At 39.2% G+C, this 17,515-nt stretch overlaps 3 protein-coding genes across 3 annotated transcripts; all 3 read right to left on the minus strand.

Moving 5' to 3' along the window:
- Nucleotides 1-2,035: 2,035 nt before the first annotated feature.
- Nucleotides 2,036-7,575, minus strand: LOC106656838 (histidine-rich glycoprotein). Its single transcript, XM_014377992.2, has 2 exons — nt 7,476-7,575; nt 2,036-2,688 (listed from the first exon to the last, which is right to left on the minus strand). Exons 1-2 carry the CDS (start codon nt 7,573-7,575, stop codon nt 2,036-2,038), a joined length of 753 nt encoding a protein of 250 aa, XP_014233478.2.
- Nucleotides 7,576-9,884: 2,309 nt separating this feature from the next.
- Nucleotides 9,885-13,395, minus strand: LOC106656954 (heat shock protein 75 kDa, mitochondrial). The gene is made up of 12 exons (XM_014378172.2): nt 13,031-13,395; nt 12,755-12,871; nt 12,562-12,644; nt 12,258-12,485; nt 12,005-12,171; nt 11,809-11,918; nt 11,660-11,733; nt 11,242-11,588; nt 11,024-11,171; nt 10,821-10,948; nt 10,267-10,747; nt 9,885-10,194 (listed from the first exon to the last, which is right to left on the minus strand). The coding sequence occupies exons 1-12, from the start codon at nt 13,179-13,181 to the stop codon at nt 10,090-10,092; spliced, it is 2,139 nt and encodes a 712-aa protein (XP_014233658.1). The 5' UTR covers nt 13,182-13,395; the 3' UTR covers nt 9,885-10,089.
- A 640-nt stretch (nt 13,396-14,035) lies between these two features.
- LOC106657032 lies at nt 14,036-16,260 on the minus strand. Its single transcript, XM_014378278.2, has 7 exons — nt 15,692-16,260; nt 15,545-15,629; nt 15,231-15,465; nt 14,929-15,146; nt 14,821-14,854; nt 14,542-14,738; nt 14,036-14,465 (listed from the first exon to the last, which is right to left on the minus strand). Exons 1-7 carry the CDS (start codon nt 15,732-15,734, stop codon nt 14,309-14,311), a joined length of 969 nt encoding a protein of 322 aa, XP_014233764.2. The 5' UTR covers nt 15,735-16,260; the 3' UTR covers nt 14,036-14,308.
- Nucleotides 16,261-17,515: the final 1,255 nt, after the last annotated feature.

Raw genomic sequence — 17,515 nt, forward strand, 5'->3', positions numbered from 1 at the left:
CGCTCTGGTCAGTGTCTACTGTACATTTTATTAACATATATAGATATAGAGGCTCGGTGAGCAACGAGCCGAGGAAGCGGCACGCCGGAACGCCTCGGACGCATGATGTATTTTCTCGCAACTTCTCCCCGTATTATAGACTTCGGCGGGACCACGACTACGTGGACGTCGAGGACGACGATCGCTGCCCATTACGAAACACGGCCAGAGTGTGTCTCCTTAACCTGCTTTAATGAAAAGCATTAGTCGGCTGTATATAGCCGTGACAGTCGAGTGTCAGACCTCTCTCTCTCTCTCTCTCTCTCTCTCTACTATCTAACTCTATGTACGTGAGCTGCGCTGCTCCAGCGATTTACGCTGAATCGTGTGTTGTGTATATCGCTCGGTAGCTTATGCAATTCCGATTCCGTATATACACCAGTAGCTACGGTGATTTGGCCATGCTATCTAAGCCATACGATGCTTGAATCGACTTGCTCAAACTTCGCGCCCGAATACGTGCGATTTCACCCGTCGTCGTCGTCGTCATGCGCTTTTAAGCATAGCACAGCCAGCTATCCTATGGATTTTTTTTTACTTTTCGACACCGAGCGCGACAATCGTAGCTAATCGGGCGCGCAGCGAACTCGAGCTCGCGCTCATTTGATCGTGAATTATTTTTACAACATATACACCACAGACGCCGCAGCCGCACATGCGAGGCAGCGATTACCACGAGTTAGATTCGTTTTTTCCTTCTCTTTTTCGTTATTGTTTTTGCGCGCTTAGCATTCGAGCGATCGTAGATTGGTCATGTATCTCTTATACGCTACATGCTGCGTTGTGACACGCGGTTGACTCGCGCTACTTGTCCCGTGTCATTTCACTGCTATACATGCATATCTCGCGCTTGCAACGCTGTACGGCGTGCTTTTCCACACGATAACATTATATACAGCCACAAGCGCGCGTAAACGAGCCATATACCAGTGAAAGAGGAAAAGAGGAGATAGATAGAGAGAGAGAGAGAGAGAGAGAGAGAGAACATCGAAAATTCGGGCATTGTTCGCGGATTCACGAATGAAGAAGACAGCAGTGAGTCGCGGAAAGGAGGGAGAGTTTTACTCGCACCCGCGCGCGTTGGGAAGCGAAAATTTTTTAAAGCGTGATGGATGCAGGAACAGGAACTAGAGGAGACATTTTTTTGCGCTGCTGCAACGGACGTTCCGCTCTGTGTTATCTTCCCCCCTTTCGCCTATACGCGCGTGTGTATAACCGAGTGATAAATTTTTCGGTTTTACATGTTGGCAAATTACTCGCCTGTTTTTTTTTTCCTCCTTTTTTTGTTGTTGTTGCTAGCTGCTGTAGCTCGTGTTTTTCATCAAACTCGGTGAAATGCGCGAGATTTATATATATACGCAATTTTTATCATTTTCTGCTGCGTCATCGATTACAGTATACACTAACAGCCGTAAAACGTTTTGTTTTCATCGTATTACGTCGATAATAATACGAGTTGTTGTTGTTGAATCGATTATCGCTGGTAAATAATCGATTTTAAATAATAATATCCTCGTCACTGCGATACGGAAATTGGCATTAATCAGTGCAGCAGCTCTCCCCCAATTCTAACTGCAGTTCCTCATTATACTCACGCGTGAGAGTCCAGTTTAATTGATATTGTTTTATGCGCGTGCCTGAATAAATAGTTTATGAACAGTTTTCATGCATTATATACAGTGGCTATAGCAGTCTGAAGTTAAGTCTTTGATTTGATACAATTATAATGGCGTTTGCCTCATATTTTGTGCTTTGAACGAGCGCATAGTTTCCGTTTCATAATTGTATGGAATTTCCGTTCGTTGTATTCGTTTTATAGTAAAACTCTAAAATTTGCTTTATAAAAGGTGAAAAAATTATGAATCTTATTAGGAAAATTTCGAGTGAATGAAGTCCTTTATTACAATAAAATACAAATATAACAACGAGAGTCGATACATAACACACACTTACAGACATGCAATAATTAACATCTACGTTATAACATTCAGAACATTCATCCCTTTTTGTAGTGGTGCTTTTTGCCATGATGCTGTCCGCCCTTCTTGTGGTGCTTCTCGTGATGATGATGATGCTCCTCGTGGCCCTTCTTGCCGTGATGGCCTTTATGATCCTCATCGTGATGTCCCTTACTGGCATGTCCCTTCTTGCCCTTGTGCTCGTCGTGATGGCCCTTGTGGTGCTTGCTGCCCTTCTTATGATGACCCTCGTGCTGACCATGATGTCCGTGATGATGGCCGTGTTTTTCGTGGTGTCCGCCTTTGTGATAATCGTCGTAGAACTTGTGCTCCTTGTGGTACTCGTCCTTGTGCATCTTGTGATGGTAGCCACTGGTCTTGTGGCCCTTCTTATGGCCCTTCTTTTCGCCGAACTTTCCTCCCTTGTGTCCCTTCTTCTCTTCGTGATGCTCTCCGTGCTCTCCCTCTTCGTCGTGATGTTTTTTATGGTGTCCACCGTGTTCCTCGTGGTGACCCGCGTGATGGGCCTTGTCGTGCTCTCCGTGTTCGCCCTTATCGTGATGATGGTGGCTCTTGTGGCCCTTGTCGCCCTTTTCTCCGTGCTCCTCGTGGTGATGGTGGTGGTGCTCTTTGCCGCCGTGTTCCTCGCCGTGACTGTCCTTGTGGTGATGATGTTGGGTGCCGGCGGATTCTTGATCGGGAGGTTTGACGACGGCTGCCGGTATCGAAGGCGCTGCGACGAAAACGACGGGTGCGACCTGGCGCACGATTCTTGGTGGTATCGAGGCAGGCGCAGCCGCGGAGGTTATCTCTCGAGCCGTGCTCCGATCCGGAAAGCAAAACAGACAGATGAGCAGCACGAGCGAAGACACGAGCAAGAGGCGCATCGTGGTCGACGTCATGCTCGTCGTCGTCGTCGTCGTCGTCCGAGGAAGCCGGAAACGCTCCGCAGCCGTGGCAGGCATCGCTGTTTGTGGTTCATCGACGACTCTTGGCTCGGGGCCTCAAGACCGAGCTCTTATAAATAGAGATACGATACGGAGGAAGGGGCGATGAACTTGGTCTACCGCAAGATCGATCGAGAAAGATCCATCTCTACTTTTATGTGTATTGACTTGGAGCAGTGTTTATTGGTACACTTTTTTGCCCACGACAGCAGCAGCAGCAGCTGCACGTCTTACTACTCTCGCTGACAACGACGACGACGACGACGACGATGACGACGACGGGAGAAAGTGATATGAAGCCAAGCGTGCACCGTTCCCGAGGCTTGAAGCGCGAGCTATAATAGACTGTCATGCGGGCTCGTAATCCTATATATTAGATAACAGCTGTAGCTCTCTTGGACAAGTGTCGCGGAACACTTTCGCACTCGAAATATGCACTATTACTCGCAATCGAGTCTCGATACTCTTGGGTATTCCCGACTTATATTGCGAGGGGATCGACCGTCAACGTACAATATTGACATACTCGTCGGGATCGGTTCAAGTTTTTGAGAGCTGAGTTATATATAGGAGGGCGAGAGTGGCGCATACGTCTCGAGCTACGGGGTGAACTTTTCTATATGCTATGCGAGGGCAATTAATGATACAAGCGTGCGAGGGTTGCGGAGTCATCGTAGCTCGATCATTCTCAAGTGGGCACTCGACGCGCCAATCCCGATCGACTCGACGTGCGCAGGAGCAGCATGAGCTGCTGCACTTAATTATTGACACTAGAATATTCATACACGAGCGTTGCACTTTTATATTTTGCACTCGCGCACGTTCGTTCCTAATGTCATAAGTACAGCAGTATACCTTGGCAAATGCGAGCGTGCCTGCATTATACATCTGTCGTGGGCGTCTCTCACAATCGATTGCCTCGCGACGCGCGGCTCGACACGATACGTATCGGGAGCGATTGCGATCGTTGCCGCGATGTTTTGCAGAAAGAGAGACACTCGAAATCGCGGTCAGCGCGGAATTCACGGTAATACACGTGCTCGTACACATGTCAGGTTGACCCATCGATCGTATGTATATATTATATATATTGTGCACACGTCGATACTAGGCAGCGCGGCGAGAATCGCGCATGCCGTCGCGTGCTTTCGTCTATTAATCGATACATATACGTAGCTCGCGAGCAGCGATTCACTCGCTGCGTATGTATAACGCGTTCATTTCGTCCGCACGCGCTTGCGCACCAATATATCGTTATGACATAATACCGATCATAAATTGACGCTATACCGATATATGAGTGAGCTCGATTCGCAATGCTCGGAGCTAGTGTATGTTATAAGCGAAAAATCGATCGATCGTTTTGTAGAATACACGTTATTATATACGCGTGCGGACGAGTATAAACGGTTTTTTGAAAATGGCTCGTACTCTATAACATGTGCGTTAACGTCCGACGATTAATGTCTGTCGATGACAGTTTATAATGCACTCGACAAGATAATGATACGTGTGCGCACCGGTACAATCGAGATTAGCGATCTCGTATCGATATAGAAATGACACATATCCATCTCTCTTTCGAGCCCTCTTTGTTCATGGAGGCAATGTGTTTTTGTGTGTGCGGGTACGAAAATTATGTATAGAAGAGTAATGAAAAGGGTACGGACGGACGCGCCGAGAGTCTGCATCGCTGTATATATACGACGCCGCCTAGCCATGGGCGACAGATTTTTCACGGCTTTTCTCGTTTAATAGGATTTTCGCCCCCGGACGCGCGAATATGCGCGCTGCAGTCCAGTCACGTATACATAGATCCGCAGACTGCTGCTGCTGCTGCTGCTGCACAGACACTATGGCTGCTAACGTGGCGGCAGCCACCCCTTGGAGCTATATATACAATAACGACGTTATAATATGCACGGTGTGGAGATGTATCGGTACGGTGCAGGGTGGGTCATTTCGAGGCGCTGCAGTTTTTTCAGCCTCTAATCAGAGAAATTCTCTGCACCCATCGCCGCTTATTATTCTTATTCACAACCAATTATTCATTTCATATTTTTTTTTTTTCATAGCCAAATAATACATTCATTGTTAGTTTTGAGTTTATTTATATCTCCAATGTTTACGTAATCGCCAAGCATTTATTCTCAAGCGACGACGCATATTATAAAGTTCTATGCATCTCTTTCTCTCCCTCCGTCGATGAATCTTTCATTTCGCTCGCTCGCGCAACGGAACTGTACATACATTATAATTCACTCAGTGAAATTTACTCTCGGTCACGTCGTCGAGGTGGCTCTCTCTCTCTCTCTTCTGCTTTGCCCCGAGAGTCAATCAAGGGAAGGATCGCAACGAGAGGCTCTGCTGCTGCTGCTAACGAAAATCCCGAAGCATCGGGAGGATGGTCGTCGAGTACTAGTATACGCGCTTCCGGGAGAGATATCTGCTTACAAAGCAATCTCTGCATTTGCGAGAATTTCCAAGAGAAGCTGCTAACTCTCTCACTCCCACCCACGGCAGAACAGATCCAGCGCAAGCTTTGGCCGTGAGTCTAATTTCACACGCGCGCCGTCGCCGCCGTAGTTACCTTTAATACACTAGCTTTGCGCATGCAGAGAGAACTCCGTAGCTACTACTGTGCTCTGGAATTCCAAGTAGTAGATTTTATTCCAAGCCCCAGCCGCTAGCTAGCTCGAGAGTATTTTATAACAGACATACCTCGTTCTCGATCTCTCATACTTCTTGGTATATATCGTTAATCCTTTGAGAGAAAGAGAGAGAGAGAAAAAAATCGTATCCCCCTTTCTTGCGAAGAAGAATATATTCAATATTCCTCGGCACATATATCCGATCAAACACTTTTAAAAAATTAGCTTAAAATTTACTTTTAATATCCGTACGATATTCGAATTCATAGTCGAGAACGATCGTTTCGTACCTCGTCTTGGCACGGAGCTTTCCCCATTCTGTCCCTTTTTTTTGCCCCTCGCGCGCACTTTGTCCGCGTATTAATATTATATTATTCAAACGGTCGATTATATGCGCGGAGCTCGAAAAAAAAAGAGGAGAGAGAGAATCTATTCGAGCAAATGCGATTTTCGCGAGTATTTCGATTGTCGTCGTCGTCGTCGTCGTAGCCAAGCTTTGGCTTATATAAATGCTGCGACATATTTTATAAGTGCACTGCGAAAGTCGAGCTATGCGCTTCACGAGGTAAGAAGCAAAAAAAAAACGAAGAGGAAGAAGATAACCGCGCGGTAAGGAGGGGGATGACCCGGCATATAGTAGTACACACACTTGGGCTCACACGAGATTAATATTTTCGTGTCGCGTGACTGACATCGTTTAAAACACGCGACATATATGTCGTCGTCGTCGTGCTAGCTTATATACGTACAGCAGCAGCGACAATCGCCGACAAATTTCATCCACCCCCCCCAACCCCAGACGCGTGCAGTGGGTCGCGTGCACACGGTTGCGAGTCGAGCCTGCGGTGCAAGCGCATATCTGCTGCGCTAAGGATGGATTTCTTTTTCGTGCATTATAGCCATGCGTCAACGTCGAGCCCCGCATCTATCCACTCGTATATAAGTGTGTGGGTATATAAATGCAATTTTCGTCGCAGTCCGCACGATATGTATACTATACGTTTGATTTAGTAGTGCATACGAAGAAATTAGTAAACACGAGTTTGGATTTGTTTTAATCTTGTTTTTTGTGTTTGTTTTTTTTTTTATAAAAAAAGTTTCTTAATAGACTTATATAGAACATACACAGGTAACGCAATTCTTAGTGGCAATTAATATAATTATACGTAACAAAATATCAGTTCAGCTTAATAGTAATCGTCGCCGCCTTCGCCGGACGACGCGTAGGATTCGCCGCTGCCGCCTTCACCGGAATAATTTCCTCCCTCGTCTCCGCCGCTACCGCCACTTTCGCCGGAGGAATATTCGCTGCCCTCGGAGTAGTATTCGCCGCTGCCACCGCCGCCGTCGCCACCGCCTTCGTAGTAGCTGCCGCCGTCTTCGCCGTCGAGATACGAGGCTTCCATGCTAGTGGCTATAAATTTAAAAAAAACAACAACGTTACTCGCTTATATAATGGCGAATTAAAGACGAGAAAATGAGAGGTCAACGACATGTACCAGCTCCGTCGTGGTCACTGTGCTTCTTGTGCTTGGAGTGACGATGCGCTTTCTGGCCCTTGTGCGCTTTCTTCGATCCGGCCGACTGCTGACCGTAGACCTCCTCGTCCTCGAAGCCGTACTTGTTCGCCTTCTCCTTGTGGAAGGTGTCGTAGTTCTTGTAGCCGTTCTCGCCGTCGCCGTAGGTCGTCTTCTTGTAGCCCTTCTCGCCGTCGGCGTCGCTGCCGAAGCTCGTGTAGTGGCCGCCCTCGTGCGACTTGCCCGACGTATTTTTCTGATGGTGACGATGTTTGGCGTCGTCGCGTTTCGATTTCTGGCCGTTGTCTCGTCTAAGCGCTTCAGCGATTCCCGTGGAAAACAGTCCGATTCGCGTGGGTTCACCGTCCTCGGTTACTTTGTAGGGTCTCGCGGAGGCTGCCGCTATCACGAGTAGCAGCAGCAACGACGACACCAACGACATCGTCGCCAGTCGACTCGCCATGATGACGTCGAGACGAGAGATTCCAAAAAATGTTTTTAATTATCGACACTTGGAAAAATAAATAAAAACTAGGCACTATTGGATATCATATGCACTTTTGGCACGATCGCGCTATATTCTCTATAAATGATCGCAGTTCACGCTCGGGCTTGAAAATTGCGTTTGACGTATGGCTGAGCGTTTCGATCGACTTTTATATTATATATATTAGCCAATACGATCCCATTCGATTCGAAACTGGCCTACTGCTATACTTTTCAAATTTTCCACCGTGTCCCACACCCGCACACTCTCGATTATTGCCACGATTTGTTTCGACAGGGGCGTGTGCAGCAGCAGCAGTTGTTCTCGCTCCAGATCGAATGTATAACACTTGCGCAAAGCCACACGTATTATTCGTCTAAAATATCCCCTGTTCCGATTAACGATATATTTGCACAATACATTTAATTGTGTATCAGTGTATTTACGAAAATTTCGGCACATTTCGGCAAACGTGCGTGAAATTGTCACGCGTGACAATTCGACGTGTAACAATTGTAACGTGTGCTGCTGCACCTGCAGTGTACTACCGAATCTGTGTTTGGATTTACGCGCTACATCGACTCGCGACGCATATTGACCGATCGTTATGGCATATCCTTTTGCTTATTACGTGTATAATACAATTGTCCGTCATATTGAAAAACATTATTGGGCTATTTGTCTGTCGTAAGGAAATTGAATCAACGATGACTCGACTAAGTTTTTGACTGTATCTTGAACTTTCTAGATTATAACATCGATATCGATATCATACGATGCAGTGCACATGAATTATTGAGGTCTCGTCGACTCCTTTTATTTTACACGTCCTCGTAATATCGGCTTCCCTTTTATTTTATATCCTTTTTTTTTGTGGATTTCGTTCCCTTTTTTTTCTTTCTCCATTCTATATTGACACATGTAACGCGTGACGATCCGTGATAGAATTTCTGTACCATAGGCGACACGGATGAAAAGACTTTACAGCGGCAGCAGCAGTGAGCTGGAGTCGTTAATACAGTATGTGAGAGAAATAAAAAGAGATTATAATTTTTCGCAATGCACACTTCGTGTGTTCCAGTCTGAAAAACTCCTCGCGAATGATCTAGGTCTAGGTCTGCGGCCGATTTTAGGCCATTCTTTCGATATTATACTTGCGTGACAATCTCTGTTTCCATTTAGGAATGTATTTTAGTATCAAAAATTGTAAAAACGTTGGCTTAATGCTTGTAACGAGCTTTCAAATACGCTCGACCTTAATTTACAGCTGAAAATTTATATGCACAATATCAACTTTATATGATAATGTATACAAAACGGGGGGAGTAACACTCGTCGTCGCTCTGCCTACGCGAGGGCTGATGCTGCAGCAGCAGCAGCAGAGAAGAGAGTCCGGTGGCACGGACAGGTCCGTTCATCATTGCTGCACTGGGCGCCGAGCTTGCGATAACTGCCGCGTGTCAGAACAAGCTGCCGCTTCTGCTTTCGCTTAGCGTTGGACTTTTTAGCCTCGGTGCAAAATCCAAATGGTTCAAGCAGCGGAGGAGTATCTGTGTATAAGTATTATATAAGAGACGACGGCTATATATAGCTCAGCGATGAGTCCAGATGGGAGAGGAGCTTTTGCTTACTCGGCTTCTTATCGCGCGCTTGGCGGCTCCATTTCGCAGGTATATAAAGCTCGAGGAGAGGAGCGTTAATCTTTGCCGCCAGTCAGTCTTTTTCTCCCTTCTTCTCTCTCTCTCTCTCTCTCTCTCGCTCTCTCTCGACTCATGTGAATATATATCCTGCACCCCCCGAGGCGGCATCCGTGATAAAAGACGTTATACGAGCTTAATTCTCTTATATACTTATCGTGAGAAAAAACAACTTCGAGCTCTCGTCCGAGGATTTTTTTTCTTTTTTTTTGCGCGCGTCTCACTTTGTTTTTTATTTATAACACTCTGCTGCTGTGTCGTTGTTGCGGGGCTTCTCGAGTAGCCAATTTAATAATATAAACTCGCGAGAACTCCTTGACTCGCTTAAATATCAATGCTCGACACGCGCATGTCTTCTTGACTTTATTGTCTTGTGCGTCTCCTGTCATCAAGAAAGTCACTCGATACTCTCTTTGCGTAAACTTTTTTCGAAGGAGAAGAGACTGTAATTAAATTGTCATGGAACTTAGATGAGTATTAGATGCTTTGATGGTGATTCTACGCACGAGCTCCTTAGAAGTTTTCACTTTAAGCGTTGACAAAGTCTGTCTAAATGAATTAGAGTGATTCTTTACAATAATTAACATTTATTTAAAAAATGACAAGTCATACATTTATGTACAAAAGCAACAACAGCAAGATCCAGTCTGATCTTATCAAGATTAATATTTGTTCAGTCATTCATAAATCACATGACACATGTAACGATAACGTCGAAGTAACCGGATATCGGCAAGGTAGTTTACCGAGTTTCTACGGTTTAGCCCGCTCTGGTATAACAGAAAGTAACATTTTATTTCACTTTCTCCAAGATTGCCGTCAACAATTGATTCATATTTAGTAAGAGGCCTTTTGAATCTTCAACGAGATCAGCTGCGACCATAGAACTCATGAATAGCTAAAAATTATTGTAAAGTTAATTATCGGATTTATTCCTCTTTGTTTTATAGATTATAAAAATCAATTTTACCTGTTCCGTCAACATTTCAGCAATTTTAGGATCAGTACTTCTCAGCTGACCAATTTTCTTGATCAATGGATGATTCGGATTGATTTCCAATCGTGGGTGTAACAGACTATAGCGCATATCTTCGTTGAATTGATGACTCTTCGTGCGAATAAAGTGTCTGGCTGCAGCCATGTCCTGTACAGTCACCACGCATGGATGGTTTTCAAGACGATTCGTGACTTTAACATCGTAAGCCTTGTTTTTCAAGGTGAGCTTGAGGAAAGAAATGAGATCGTTGATTTCGGCCTCGTTCACAATTTTAGGTTGATCCTTCTCGTCGACGTTCTCGTGCATTTCTTTCTCAACCGATATGACATCGAAAGACTTGAATCTCCTCAAGTGCATAAGAACTAATTCGTCGTATGGCTCGTAGCAGAACAGAACTTCCAAGTTTCGTTTTTTGAACGATTCGTAGTAAGGCGATTGTTCAGCCAATTGACGACTAGAAAATTTGTTTCAAATTTCAATGTTTTCAATCGTTAAATTGATAAAAATCAGTTAAAATATAAATTTACCTGGGTGCAGCTAAATAATAAATATATTTCTGATCTTTAGCAAGTCTATCAACATATTCAAGAATACTGGTGGGTTCGCCTGCATTTTTGGTAGATGATTCGAATCGCAACAGTTTGGCGATCTCTTCCTGCAAAGTAATTCAATAATTAATAAAAAAATTTGATTTTTTATTGATATTTTTTTACCAATTAAGATATATTACCTTTGAGGAATCATCTGTGGCAGTGACAAGTCCTTCTTTGAAGAAAGTGTTATAGTCTTTGTAGAATTCAAGGTATTCTTCTGGATGTTTTTTAGCTTGGTCTTGCAAAAAGCGAATGATCTTAGCAGTTAAAACATTTCTCAATTTTCTAAAATAAAAATATTTGAAGTTTTATAACTATCAATTAAACTATTAAGTCATTAATGTCTAACACTTACGTGATCAGGGCACTATTTTGCAACAGTTCTCTGCTCAAATTCAAAGGAATATCTTCTGAGTCTACAACACCTTTCATGAACCTTAAATATTTGGGTAAAATATTTTCGGCCTTGTTTTGAATAAGAACCTTGCGACTGTAAAGAGAAACTCCCACTGAAGCATCTCTTGTTAAATCAAAGAGGCCTGGTTTACCCTCTGGGAAGTATAATAAGGCTTTGATGCTAATGGGAACATCAGTTGAAAAATGCATTGTAAATCTAGGTTGATCAAAACTATTGCTTATAAACCGATAAAACTCAGTATGTTGCTCGGGCTTAACTTCTTTTGGATCCATAGCCCACAAAGCCTAATAAATAATACTCATTTCAAAATATTGCATTTTTAAATTTAAGAATGATTGAAATTGTATATAAATACCTCAATGGTATTTGCCCTTTCTCCATTGATGAAAATAGGACTGCTAACAAAGTTACTGTACTTCTTGATTATGCCTTAAAAAAAAATTTATTATTTAAAATGATCAGGCTTTAAAATAAAATTAAAAAATTAATTTAAAATTGTATTACCATCAACAACTTTATCATCGCTGAATTCTCGGCAGTCTGTACGTAGATGGATAATTATTTTGGTTCCTGGTTGAACTCCCTCAGCTGAAGAGATTTCATATGAGCCTGAGCTAATATGTTTTAATTAATTGTAATCATTGAATGTATAACCATTATTTATCAAATAAATTTAAAAACATTAAATCTATCTTCTTACCCATCAGAAACCCAGTAAAGACCTTCAGAATCTTTTTTGTAAGATTTTGTAAAGACTTCTACTTTGTCAGCTACCATAAAGGCACTGTAAAAACCAACACCAAACTGTCCAATAATTTTAGATGCCTCATCTACTCCTTCTTTTCCTTCCAAAGATTCAAGAAAAGCCTATTTCAAAAAATCAGGGTTATAAATCTATTAGTTTTAGTCAAAATATTAAATTGTGAATGTGTCTAATCTAAAAATGTCCATACCTTTGATCCTGATCGTGCAATTGTTCCCAGATTTGATATGAGCTCATCTTTTGTCATACCAAGACCAGTATCTTGAATTGTAATAGTACGAGCCTGTTTATCGGTACTTATACGAATTTCAAGGCTTCTATCTCCACCATCGCCAGCTGCCAAATTTTCAGCAAGCCTTAAGTATCTTAATTTTTCTAAAGCATCACTAGCATTTGAAATCAACTCTCTGATGAAAACCTGAACAATTATGTAATAATTTAATTCAAGTTATAAGGTATTTTTAATCTTTATGAACCAATTCTTATAAACTCACTTCTTTATCTGAGTACAGTGATTTGGCAACAATATTCAATAACATTCGTGTTTCGGATTGAAATTCATGCTTCTTAGTTTCACCTGAAATTGTCGTTCAATTGTTTAACAGCTTTCAATCTTTGAAAATTACTATTTGCTCTAAAACTTTACATTTTTGTATTTGATGAGCTAAATTAAAAAATATTACATACCAGTAGGTTTCTCTGCGTCATTGCTGACAATTGTTTCTTCAGTTTGTCTCTCTGGTTTGGCTTCGCTACTTGAATAATATCTTTGAGATACCCCATTGTATGGAACACATACTGCAGCTACAGAATAAGAAAAAAAATGATATGTTTTATCTATTAATAAACAAATTGAATTGATTATTCAATACTAGAATCCACTTTTCAAATAAGTATTTATATATTACTTTTCATTGAATAAAATAAATTGAAATGACAAACATAAAATGTTGTCAAACTTACCAATTGGAGATACTTGTCTTTGAGACGGGAAGAGATCCTTTGAAGTTGGGTATGCGAATTGGTTTATTCTAGAAGAATAAGACCTTCTCGATGTCAATGAAAACAATTTGACGGCACGCGACAAATTTGTCAGCCTGAAGGAGGATGCCATAACTGAAATGACTTTCTAAAATGTGACAAGTGACAACAATTACTTCTGATGTTACAACAAAATATATAATTTGCGATCCGGCAAAATTTTTATACACTCTCCCACGAGTCTCTAGAACATGCAATGTTTCAAACGATAGTCGTCTCGATAAGCAGCAAAGTAGCAGACTGTAGATAAAAGATGACTACATTAAGTTGGCAATGGTTGATTTGATTTGTTAACAAACTTTTACTTGAATGTAGAAAATATCTATAATATTTCGTTTCTATAATATCAACAAACTAATTTGCTCATATTTCTATTCTTTGAAAATTAGAAAACTGTTTTGTACAATTTTTTTTTAATTCTTCTGATAGTTATGTTTTTTAGCGATTTTATTATTTAAAAACTTGAGCCAAAAAATTTTCATCATTAGCTCGTTATTCTAGACTAAAACTTCGACATAAGTATATGTGACTTTTAATAATAAAATTCATTTATTGAAAAATTCTACGAGGACCATATGACAGGTTTAGAACGTTTGACCGCGTCACGATACACTCAGACTTCAGAGTTATATGAGAGCGGTTAATTTATATCGTCTTAAATCGTTTACTCTCCAGATTGGATATTATGTTAGTAAAAGTAATGATAAGAGCACTGACTAGAATTTCAGTTAAATTCAATGTATTAAATTCAATGTATTAAATTCAATGTAATTCAATAAAAATTTCAACAATTGAAAATTTTTTGTATGTAAAAGAAACCAATTCATTTGGGAAGATAAACAAAGAAAATATAAAAACTCAAGATTCTTTAAGAACTTGAATATTTTTATTTAATAATATTAATTATTAAATTTATATGTGAATAGATACAAAAATTTTATAAACTATGATGATTATTCTTAAACTTAAGCATGCAATAAACTATCATTGAAGACTCAATCAAAAATGCAATATATAAATATGTATAACACATCACCAATTTATATGTAAATTGTTGTATATCATGATTGGTAGTAGTAGTACTATGTGCATCCCAGTGTTATGATCAATTGTACATATCATCAAAAGTAAAATAAATAAACTTGAATAAACTAATCCTAGTTGCACATTAAATAATAGCAAAGCATTAAATGTTAAGTACTAAAACGGTTTTACTTTATGATAATATTCTTTTTGTTTCTCTTTTTTTATATCTTCGAAAACACTTCTGATTCTTAACTTGCTTTCTTTGACCTTACGCATTTCATATGGAAGTTGTTTTGGTAGTGGCTCTTCTGGAGCCGTAGCCTTTTTATATCTGTAATACATATATGCATAAATACATACATTCATTTTTATAATTATTTTAAAAGTATAATGCATATAAATTTTACCTTTTGCAATCTGCACAATTTTCTTGTGCACATTGTCTCATACTTCTGCAAAATACTTCTGCATGATCTTCTACATACGATTGATGTTTTATTGCTCTAATTTTACTTGCACTTGTAGCAAGTTGTTTTCTTTGGTTTTTAGAAATTTCTAAATCTTTAGGTAGTTTCTTTTTCATTTCATGAGCAAGATTATCAACCTATACAATAATTGATAAAAGTTAGTCCAGATATTAATATGCATTATAATTTCATTGATATAAGTTCAAAAAATTGAAGTACCTTTTGACAAATATTTAACTTCAATATTGGATCACTAGAACAGATTAAAAACATCAACATAATTAAAAAATTAGTTGTAATTATTTGATTTAAATCAAAATTATTTACGTTTTAAAATAACTGTTTTGTATTTCTTTTTCTTCTTCTTCTTTTTCTTCTTCTTCATCGGATGAGGTAGCTTTACCTAAAGATTTTAAGTAAGCCTTATATTTGGCTTTTTGATCCATTTGAATTTTTTTCAAATTGCCTTGAAAATCATTATCTGACATTTCGGATTCACATTTATCACGAGTATGTACATTTTTGTCAAACAATTTTTGAGAATCCTTTAATTAGGAAAATAAAAAATTTAACATTCGATTGACAACATATACATTTCAATAAAATAAAGATAAAAATTTTGCTATTACCTGATATTTTTCCAATTCTTCCATCAAAAACATTGTTTTAGACATTATTTTTTCATGTCTAGTGTGAACACTCAATTTTTTCAAAATATCTAAAATATTATCTGAAACCTTATTAGTATCATGAACAGTCTTCAAATGTTGTACTACTTCTTCCATAATTAATAAAGCATAATAAACAGTATGAGGATTTTTGTCTAAGACTTTCTTGCGTAATTCCTCCATACTGATTTTTCCACTGACAATTGAATAAATAAAAAAATTGATAATATGCATACAACAGATATAAAGTGGAATTGAAAAAAAAAACTACAAACCAAATCATTTTCTCATTAATCATGTTAACGAGAGTATTAATTTTCTTCGTATCAGCTTCAAGATTATCGGAATTTGTTGCTTCATCTACGAAATTAAATCGTGGTTAGAATAAAAAAAATGTACACCGTTCAAATCATTATATTTACCGAGTAGTTTTTTAAAAAGTTTTATAACTACGGGATCGCTCATAATTAAATAAATTTATTAATAATCTGATTTTTCAACAAAGTTAAAACTTGCAAGAGATTTAATGAAACAATATGTAACAATAACAATTGACGATTTAACAGATCTTTCAACGTCCGACGTCGCGTCGCACGAGATCAGCGTCTGCAGTCTGCACATCGAGGGATTTCGCGAAGGGAATCCCTGATGTAGCAGAATAAGTTCCACCACCATCTTGAATTCTCGCGCTGTCCGCTGAGATTGCGGGCGCAGACCGGTTTTAGCAACGACTTGCACAGTCAAAACATGCGGGAAGCTGTGCATCGTGATATTCGCTTGTCGAAGTGATCTTGTCAAGACGCGTTGTTTTGCGTATCCTGTGCATAGTCTACCTTACTTTCAGCTCTGTGGGTGCGTGTTGTGTTTTGCAAGGAGAAACGATAAAAAGGTGATATAATATATTGTGTTGATTGCTGAAATACTAATAGTGTTGTCAATTCGAGAATCAATCGTCGTGACACTTCAACGGACCTCTGACAGCGTTCAAACTATCTGCCACAAAACCGTGAAAGTAAGTCGATTTATTTACCTATACTATTCGCATACTTTCTTTCTTTTCTGATTATTGATGATTACGTGAACATTTTTAAAAATCTTACCGTTAAATGAATGCCAACCGTAATTTTAGTACACGTTGTTTATCCGTACGTTAAACCGTAAGTTTAGTACACGTTGAAAAGTTTTAAATATTGACTAGAAATAATATTAAGTTCAGGGTTAGCGCTGGAAATTGAGATTTATTGTAACGGCTGGAGAGCCAATTTATAATAAATAATATATATTGATTTTATTCTGGCTGGTGACAACGAGGGAAGTATATATGATAAAGCGCTAACAGTCAAATTCAAACTTAAGTATGGTACAAAAAAAGTTTTAAAACCATTAATCTGATATTTAGCTATTGGGTGTAAAAAAGGTGTATGAATATAAAGCGAAACAAGAACGACAGCAGAGCCCTCATACATCTAACTTTACCACTTTTGAATTTGTAGATTATTACAATTACTTCTAAATCAACAATTGCTCTATGATACTTTTGAAATCTAATAACTTGTCAATGTCGACGCAAAAAAAATTTTTTCCATGACTCTCATCTTCCCATTTTTCACTTTTTATTAATTTTTCATCAAATTACTTTTTAATCTCGAGCTAATTCTTTTTTACAAAAAAATAATACAGTGAAGCAAGTATCACAATTTGACTCTTGTAGTTAGGGCATCTAATTATCTAACTTTGAAATCTTTACCAAAATTTTGAAATTTTTAAGCTTATATTGTTAATTATTATCCATTACTTAGCTATGATGTTAATGAAATCAAATAAATCCCGTCAAGTATTTTTGCAAACTTACAATTTTATATTTCAAACTGCTCATTGACAATAATATAATTCAAAACCGTGGTAATACTTTTTTCAAAAGATTAAATAGGGGCAAGTATGACAGTCTGATCCTTATGTTTCAATTAAACTTTTAATTTCAAATTGTCAATGATCAACTACTTAGCTATGACGGTAATGAAATCCAATACATTCCGACAAGTATTCAAGCAAATTAAAATTATTTTCCCTAAAACTTTAACCATAATACAAAGTTTGGGATAAAATAATTCAATAATTAATTACATGAACACACAAATGAATAAATTAGATTCAATAATCAATCACGTAGCTATGATATTATTGAAATCAAATACATTCCGATAAGTATTCAAGCAAACTAACATTTTTATTTCTCAAACGAGAAC

The sequence above is a fragment of the Trichogramma pretiosum genome, unplaced genomic scaffold (genome assembly GCF_000599845.2).
Source record: "Trichogramma pretiosum strain Unisexual culture from Peru unplaced genomic scaffold, Tpre_2.0 scaffold14, whole genome shotgun sequence".
Taxonomy (NCBI): Eukaryota; Metazoa; Arthropoda; class Insecta; order Hymenoptera; family Trichogrammatidae; genus Trichogramma; species Trichogramma pretiosum.